Here is a 9680-nt window from a genome sequence, read left to right as displayed (position 1 = left end):
TAAGTCGATATATTGATTATTGCGGCAGGCCTATTTGTAGTCACATGAATTGTACTTCAGTCTTTAAGCCGCACAGTAGTTCTTCTATCACTATGAACTTCTGTGCAAACAAATCTAAGATGCCTGATGAAATGGTGTCTTTTTTTAAACTTTAAGAGCTCTGTGGTAATATTTTTAATGTGGATTCTGTCTGAGTTGTCTAGTAGTACATATCTAGAGTTCAAACACATGTCCTAAGACATGCTCACTGTAAAGCTGTTCACATGAATCACATTCCCCTTGAGTGGTCTGAGGAAGCCAGTCAGACACTATCAGTTCTAGTCATGTTTTTTATATGATTTGTGTATTTGGCTCTGGTATAAGTGCTCACGAACACTAGAATCCCATTATAATTCCCATATCACAATATAAAACTGCAACAGCTTAGGCATAAAAACAACACCATACCAACTACATTGAAGTCACCGGAGATGCCGCAGAGCAATATCGCACCGAACAGATACCGCGGGCCCACTCTGATCATCACTTGATAGTGTGCTGACAAGCAAACTCTATTAAGCTGTCTTCAAATATGCAAAATGATATGATTTTACAATGATTACATATTCACTTCCCAGCTGGCTGGCTCCGTGCAGCTCCATTTGTCATTGACTATTGTGTCCAATTATATGATTAGCTCCAAACACTCCGCCACTTGGAGAGCTCTCGTGTGTTCCAGTGCACTGACTGATTCACAAACAAAGTCATTACAACATGTATTCACACATATCAAATAACAAACAGATGGCCATTGTGCGCCGGCTGATTTGTTTGTAACACGAGCGGCAAAAAAAAGGTAGTTTTTTGCTGGGCTTTGTTTAAGCACCGACTGTTTTATTCCCAGAGAGAGACATCTGGCTGCCGAGGCGGCTAAATCAACTCAAATGAAAGACAATCTTGTTTCCATTAATTTTTCCTGTGGCAAAAGCACTTGTTATGAAGATTTGAAATTACTGAGAAAGCTTCCAGATAATTCATCATATGGGCCGGACAGAAGACCGCAGTTGCTCAGAGAGTGTCTGTCTCCATTAACTTGCTGTGATGTATATCAGGTGGGGTGGCTGAAGTGTGTGTGTGTGTGTGTGTGTGTGTGTGTGTGTGTGTGTGTGTGTTAGCATTTGCAATGAACAACTTACAATAGCATAATACTGTAGGCTTGGGCAAATTCTTCCATCCATAAGGAACTGAAGCATCATTTTGCTGAATGTATATGGCGCCAAAAAGTGTTTGGACATTTAAGTCACATTAAAAATGTCCTAATTCCATTGTGTTTGTTGTAAAATATCAAACCAGGTGGTATCTGCAAAGAAATTATGTTAGAGCTTCCTCAGAATTAACTTCAGTTTTTCAATTGTTTTTAACAGGTCTCAAGGTCATTTTTATGTATGATGTTAGTTCCCCTCAAGTTCCCACTGGTGTATTCACTCATATTAAAGACCGTTTAAAAACAGAAGTTGCTACTGAATTTACTTCAGTATTGTGACTTATTACCAAGTGAAATGGAATAATGAAAGGGAAAAAATAGAGAGTGGGGCTAGATATTTAAACACTTCCTCGCCATCAAGTTGCCTTGTTAGACTGCTCGAGAAGCAATGTTTTAAAAGCACCACAGTGTTTACACTCTTCAGGAAGAGTAACTGCTTGTTTCTGAATAGTAAACTTGGATTGAAGACCGTTTTGAAGAAATGTACATATATCAATTTTAATTAAGCTTAATCAAGTAAAGTGCAGGGTATAGATTGAGTGTATGGGTATTTGATGCATAACAGATTCATGGATTTTTTTTTTACAACATCATTTTTTAAGTTTAAAATTGATATTAATGTATAAGGTCTTATAACCAGTCACCACTAGTCAAAATTTTACAATTTGTCCCTTTTTTTCATGTAAATTGTCCTGCAGTGTGGCATAAATTAAAAAATTGCAAATATTACATACAGTCTCTCAGTAATTATTAGGTCACAAAAGCTGCAAAACATGAAGAGTAATTATAACAGAATGAGAAAAGAAACACTTAGATATAGCAACAGTATGTGTCAGCTTCCCAAAGAAGAAATCAGTCCATCTGTCAGCAGTCACATATTTTATGGAAAGTTAAAGAAAACGAAGAGAAATTTTTCACTGAAAACATATTTTAAAACTATGAGTAGATATAATGCCTCTTTCAAGTAATTTGTTAACATTACATGACAGCACCTGATGGTGATATTGGGACAAAGCACTGTATGAGTAGCATAAATGTGCCCTGGTCAGTAGCGCCACCTGCTGGCTTCTTATATACTCAAGTTTACAGTCGTGCTGTACCAAAATACTGTTTCAGTTCATTTTTAATTGTGATTAGCTGATCAGCTTGTATTAAACAAAATGGAATGTATGTATGTGTGTGTGTGTGTGTGTGTATATATATATATATGTTATCATTCAGTACTTTTCTTTTCTTTTCATTGTCATTAAATGCCAAAATTATTAGAGATAAAGTGCTCTAATGTAATTTAATTACCTTTTCACTTTTTGGGAAATTTAATGTGCATTACATGCCACATTGAAAGGTAGTATCTCATTTTACACTTCTAAAATGAACAAATATACAGCTATGCACTCCTTTTGAACTAACCTCTTCAAAGACATTCGCTGTTTCTGAAGTTCATACTTGGTATGATAAAAAGCATGCTTAGAAAAGACTAACATGTTATGCACAGATTGTGCAAAGACTGCAAAGAAAGTGTTGCAATGCAATGTATTTCAAACATCTTGCAGTGATTATGTAACAACACACTGTAAACCCTGTAAAAAAAGAGGTAATTTTTAAAATAAATTTTTAATTTAAGAAAGTCAAAGTTTAAGTATGCAATTACTCTTAACCTGAGTAAGCTAACTCATACATTTAACTTAATATTATCATGTAATCTCAATTTAAACATTTTTTTTTTTTGTAGTGGAAACTTAACTAGTTATAACTAGCTAATTCAGTAATACTAACTTGTTAATTGGTAACACAATGCTTTGATTAGTATATTGCTGAATGAGTAAGGCAATAAAAAACATTCAACATAAACCAAGCTCATTGCCATGATGGCATTAGCATAGCAAAACACTGAACACTACTAAATCTCCCATTACACAATTTTACAAAATGGAATGTATGTATGTGTGTGTGTGTGTGTGTGTATATATATATATATGTATATATATATATATATGTATGTATGAAGAGTTCAGATGCAAAAGCCTAAGTACGTCTGACATTTTTCTTTAAAATTAGCATTTATTTCTGGCTACTATATATAGGTTTCTATGTAAGTACTGTTACATCTGAAGGGGTTGAGGCTGGGATTTAGTGCATTTGAAGTGAAAGTAGGCCTACTTGATGAACATGTACTATGTGTGGAGAGCATTCACTCAGTGTCATTATCTCATTTTTGACCAAGATGGCTTTTAGAGGCTTTTGTATTGAAACTCTTCATATATATATGTGTATACTCTAAAAAAAATGCTGGATTCTTTCAATGCAACTTTGGGTCAACAAATGGACTAACCCAACTTTTGGGTTTCAAATGTAATGTAAACATTTAAGCCAATTGTTCGGTTAGTCCATATTTGACCCAAAGTTGTTAATTGGTAACACAATGCTTTGATTAGTATATTGCTGAATGAGTAAGGCAATAAAAAACATTCAACATAAACCAAGCTCATTGCCATGATGGCATTAGCATAGCAAAACACTGAACACTACTAAATCTCCCATTACACAATTTTAGCATTTACTCTTCATTTCAAGTGCCATGGCAAAGCATGCTGGGAAATAGAAATCCCAGCCCAGTTTCAGTTCAAATTTAAGTTTGTCTAAATAAAAAGAAACAAGTTCATTAAATTAAAAACAATGAAACAATTCAGATGACTTAAAATATGCCAGTTTCATGAACTCAAAAGAAAAAGAAAGTTTGAAATACTCATAAAAGTAGATTTGTTTAAAGTAATTTGTTTAATTTAAGTTTGCCCTACTCAAACCAATTCATTATTTTGAGAGTTAGGGTTTACAGTGCATCCCCACAATGGCCTAATTTTTACATGTATACGAGAAAACTAAACATTTTATTAATACTACATTATATATGGCTCTAACTGTAGCATCCCAATTTAGAACTTGAATCTTTCTCAATTTAAAAAACTCTAAATTTTTAAAACAACACACGTTTGTCTTAAGGTGTATTCACACATAAAGCGATTTGCAGCATAAGTAATTGTGCAGTGTGTGGTGATGTGTATTTGGCAGCAAAACTGATAAAAGTTTCACTTTAAGCAAATGAGCAGTGATGCAATGCAGCAACTACCAATGAAGACACTGGAGCACATATGATCTGTCTCGTAAGTTGACTGCGTACTTACTGCGAGCAGTTTCACTAATTAGTATGATCATTCATTTTTTTCTGCAATTTAAATCTTATTCTGTAATTTAATTGCAAAAATGAACATGTTTGCATTCCGTTTACATTGCTTCCGTCAGCTGTATTATTCCTCAGATCATGGCACTGTTCAGGTTGCTGAGCGAGCGAATGCTGTTGGTGTGACGGCTCTTCCTACGAACGCTCCTCAGGTAGTTTCTGTACAAGATCACGCTGATCACACGGTCCTGAAACTGCTTCGACACAATGTAGAAGAGTATGATGTCCAGCACTGTGCTGGCGTTCATCAGGAAGGTGGTGAAGGCCCCCCAGGTGTTGTAACCCCTCTCACTGCTGGCCAGCAGCATGGAAACAAAACAGATGTGGAAAGGCACAAAGCACACCAGCACCTGAACGATCAGTGTGATGATGATCCGGATGGACTTCTGCTTGACTTTGGGCTTCAGTTTGGACGTGCGTCCATGGATAAGGTTGTCCACGATGATCATATAACAGCCCACCATGATGCACACCGGCACCAGGAAGAAGAAGACAATACGTGCGAAGTGGACTGGATTGTCTCGGCGCAAGTAGATGATGTCGTGCATCTTGATGCAAGTGGTATAGTTTGTGTTGCGGTCAGGGTCTTCTTCCAGGAGAACAAGCGGAGCTATGCTGCCCAGGGTCATGATCCAGACTCCCGCACAGGACAGCAAGGCTTTACGGACACTTTTTAGTTCTCGGGTGTGTCGCGGCTGCACTATGGCCACATAGCGATCTGTGCTAATGAGGGCAAAGAGCCACAAGGCCAGGCAGGGATAGAGCACCGTCAGTGCGGCGTTAATCCTGCAGAACACATCTCCAAAGGGCCAGTAGTCTTGACTGTAGTAGACCATTCGAAAAGGCAGCAGTAAGATAAATACCAAGTCCACTAAAGCGACATTGATCATGTAAACAGTAATGGAGTTACGTCTTTTAGTGGTCAAGGCAAAGACCCAGAGGGCAGTCAGGTTGACCACTGTGCCTATGACGAAGATAATGCCGTAAAACACTAGGCTAGCAGTCCGGTACACTTGGGGGACGTGGCCCTCCTTGATGACGGGCGAAGATGTGTTATGGTCCATGATGGTTTGCCTGATTTGACCATAAAAAAAGAAACCAATTTAAAACAGTAGTTTTTTAAAACTATGGAAGCCTGTTTCAGAGTTTTGAAAAAAGTAATAGACCTTAGTCAGAGTAGCACTATATTTAATTTTTGACAGGAATGAATGTGAGGCTGTAATAGAAATTGTTCACTGGATTGTGCCAATTGTTCATCCTTCCAAAGTAGACAAAGTAGTAGTTTTGAAATGTGAAAGTTTGAAAGTTCTAGGAACTTTATACATTGTGTGCCATTGTAAAGACTGTACAGACTGTAAAGACTGACAGCTCATTTTCATCCATGTAAAATTCAATATGGCCTCTACCCTGAGTAAGGTCTATTGAAACTTTAATTATCTTACAGCTGAAACTTTATTTCTAATAACTCTGTAGTACTTTTTGTAGTTTCTTGCAAGTGTGATGCAATGTTTTTTACTCAATGTTTTTTTTTTATTACTTACACTAAATAGAATAGTAACAGAAAACAAATATACACCAGACATATACAAGACTTCTTAACAATTCAGGGAGAAGTTTTAAAGGAATAGTTCATACAAATACAAAAAATAAATAAATAATAAAATAATAAAAAATTACATTTATGTAATTTCAAACCTGTATGTCTTTCTTTTGTCTGTAGAACAAAAAATAGTCTTAAAACTACATGAGGTAAGTAAATGATGACAGAATTGTCGTTTTGGGTGAACCAACCTTTTAAGACATGCCACTTTTTAAATTTTAGTAAAAAAATATTTTTTTTATATTTATTTTTTATATAAAAAAGAGAAGTGAAAGACAACCCTTCTCAAATATGAGTGTTAAGGTAAAAAAAAAAAAGGGGGAAAAAACTAACAAAATGTTGAATATCAGTCAGTATACCAATATATCATAAAAAGAGGAATGTTACTTTCACTACAATTCTTTATTTATTGTTTTGGCTTATCTTTGTCAAAAATCTGTGCAGAATTAATTTATATTCATCAACAGTAATCCTGTACTTTAAATAATCACTCTACAAAAGTTTTTGAATATATACTGTTAATGAATGGTCTACTTACTATAGAAACCACATTTGACCTACAACATTGTCTTCTGATAAGATTGGCTGTTTGTAACAGCTATGGGTTTTCAATGGCCAAATTTTGTTCTACAAGATTACAAAGTAAAAAAATTTAAAGGTACCAACCTCAGAGATCCATGTTGTTGGCATCGTATCTGTTCTGATGGCTGTATGGTTGATGACTATAATGTGCCCTTGCTGCCGAGCTTCGATCTAACGGAGGAAGTCATAAAGCCAGTGTGTTTATTTAGATTATAATTTTTCTTTTGGTTTCTGTGAACCCCTTCACTTCCTGTAATGCATGTACTGGTGGAGAATATATCTCAATAGCAAACTCTATGTCATATGCAGTTTGAGACCAGTGGAAAAGTAAAGATGTGACAGGTTTGGGTGCTGGTTATTGATTGGGAAAATAGGGTTTGTCACACAGTATTAGCTCTCTTGGGAACAGCACACAGCAGGTGGCAACAGAAGGCATCTGGTGTTGAAGAGTTTTAATTAAACACAGGATGCTGAGGTTGGTGGTGTATAAACAGGAAATGAGATCTTTGTTATGTAGGTTTGAGACGGCAGCTCATCTTAAACCCCAGGTATTTATTCAATATAGTGGCTAAATTAACGAAAAATAAAGTACCAACAGGCGTTGACATTTCCCAACAGCACAGCAGTAATGACTTTATGAACTACTTAAATTCCAAGATCAACACTATTAGAAATAAAATTGTAACCATGCAGCCGTCAGCTACCAATTTCAAACCTCAGAAGAATAAAACACCCACTGTGTTGATGACAGATGTTAACATCTTGAGTCTTTGGAGAGATAAATGTCAATGACTTGTTTTATTCTTTTGATCAAATATAAAGTCAAAACAGAAAACACGCAGCCTCAGGCAAAAGCTACATTTCCAGTGCTGCTGTTAACTTCTTCGTAGTACTTTTGTTGATTTTTCATTGTTTGTCCTGGAAGGCATTTCATGGACAAACCACATCAAATGCATACTAATATCTATCATATAGAACTATATAGAACTTAAAGGGATAGTTTACTCTGCCTCATGTCATTCCAAACCTGATTGATTTTCTTGTGTGGAACATAAAAAGATATTTTGAAAAATATAATATCTTAACTAGCCGGTTATATTAAAGCTAGAAATGTCATTTAATGTGACTGAAAAAAAAAAAAAAATTCAGTCTGCTCCTCATACAAAGCTATTGTATGATTTAGGAAGACATGGAATACAGTGCACAAGTTATATGGACCCTTTTTATGATACATTTGTGATACTGTTTTTCTTCTATTTTGGAGCATGACAGTCCTGGTCCTCGTTTATTTCCATTATATGGAAAACAGTGGAGAGATCATGCTTTAGATGCATCGTATGAGTTTTGAACGACATGAAGATGAGTGAACACATGACAGAATTTTGGTGAATTTGTTTAAGAGTTACATGAGGTACATTTTCCGTTCAATTTTTATGATATTGGCTCCAAGTGTTTAGGCACAGTCTCAAGACTCACCTCTAAATGCTGGGTTGACTTTCTAGTAGCCTACTTTTTTTGTATGTTTGTACATTTATTCTCACAATTATATTCCTTCTTAGAGAAAAATGGTATCTGTGAGGATTTCCAGTCAGGATTTAGACCGTATCATAGTACTGAGACTGCTCTCATTAGAGTTACAAATGACCTGCTCTTATCATCTGATCATGGTTGTATCTCTCTATTAGTGCTACTGGATCTTAGCGCTGCGTTTGACACTATCGACCACAACATTCTTTTGAATAGACTAGAGAACGTTGTTGGCATTAGTGGAAGTGCATTAACATGGTTCAAATTGTACTTATCTGACCGCCATCAATTCATAGCAGTGAATGAAGAGGTGTCATATCGATCACAAGTGCACTATGGAGTACCTCAAGGCTCAGTACTAGGGCCGTTACTCTTCACGCTTTACATGTTACCCTTGGGAGATATCATCAGGAAACACGGTGTTAGCTTTCACTGTTATGCTTGATTAAGGGGGCCATCAAAATAAAATGTAACCATATAAAACATTGCATTTTTTTCAGTTGGAGTATTCAGCTCACATCAATTAATTAACATTAGCTCCACAGGAAACACTCAAATAACACTCAACATCTAACCACTCACAAGCTGTAGTAAGATACTGTGCAGATCTTAAATAAACAATGTCAGGATATATAGTCCATTATAAATGTAAAAATAGATTTTATATGGTGTTCATTGTGTGTTATAAATAATCATACTCTTAAACGTATAACCACAAATACGTAAGTATTATGATGTATTATAACTGTTGTTATGATTATTCATGAGTTGATATAACATATTATAAGTTTTTTTATAATGCATTATGCATTCATTATAATGCCTTAAGAATACCCTTATAATGTATTATAAATACGGGCTTCATAGAAAGTGTTACCGATTATTGTAATGCTTTACTGGGTGGTTGTTCTGCACTCTTAATAAACAAACTAGAACCAGGAAGTATGTCCATATTAGCCCGGTTCTGTCAACACTTCACTGGCTCCCTATTAAACATCGTATAGATTTTAAAATCCTGCTAATTGCTTATAAAGCCCTGAATGGTTTAGCACTTCAGTACTTGAGCTAGCTCTTATCGTATTATAGTCCTCCACGTCTGCTGCGTTCTCAAAACCGATGTACTTGTTACATCGTAAGAAAAATGGCATCTACGCTAATATTAGTCTGTTTCTTTCTTATTCCGCGGTGACCGTAGCCACCAGATCCAGTCTGTATCCAGCCCAGATGGTCACTGCAGTCACCCGGATCCAGTCTGTATCCAGCCCAGATGGTGGATCAGCACCTAGAGACGACCTCTACAGCCCTGAATTTCAGCGGAGACCAGGACAACTAGATGAGCCCCAGAGACAGATCCCCAGTGAAGACCTTGTCTCCTAGACGGCCATCGGGACAAGACCACGGAACCAGATGAGCCCTCTGCATCTAACTTTGCTAAAGCATGGATCAACCTGCTGATTCGTCTGGCCAGAGGAGAACTGGCCCCCCAACTG

The 9680-nt window shown here is 36.3% G+C and overlaps 1 protein-coding gene across 1 annotated transcript; it reads right to left on the bottom strand.

Annotated features, from left to right (window-relative positions):
• Positions 1-4460: 4460 nt before the first annotated feature.
• LOC107748622 (N-arachidonyl glycine receptor-like) lies at positions 4461-6823 on the bottom strand. The gene is made up of 2 exons (XM_016563502.1): positions 6748-6823; positions 4461-5555 (listed from the first exon to the last, which is right to left on the bottom strand). Exon 2 carries the CDS (start codon positions 5543-5545, stop codon positions 4556-4558), a length of 990 nt encoding a protein of 329 aa, XP_016418988.1. The 5' UTR covers positions 5546-5555; positions 6748-6823; the 3' UTR covers positions 4461-4555.
• Positions 6824-9680: the final 2857 nt, after the last annotated feature.

This window comes from Sinocyclocheilus rhinocerous, unplaced genomic scaffold (assembly GCF_001515625.1).
Source record: "Sinocyclocheilus rhinocerous isolate Xijiao unplaced genomic scaffold, SAMN03320098_v1.1 scaffold410, whole genome shotgun sequence".
Lineage (NCBI taxonomy): Eukaryota > Metazoa > Chordata > Actinopteri > Cypriniformes > Cyprinidae > Sinocyclocheilus > Sinocyclocheilus rhinocerous.
The sequence above is the reverse complement of the archived record's forward strand: the minus strand, read 5'-3'. Positions and strand labels throughout refer to the sequence as shown.

Excerpts from the sequence above, each read along its gene's own strand:
- LOC107748622 (XM_016563502.1), bottom strand. The coding sequence starts at position 5,545 with ATGGACCATAACACATCTTCGCCCGTCATCAAGGAGGGCCACGTCCCC.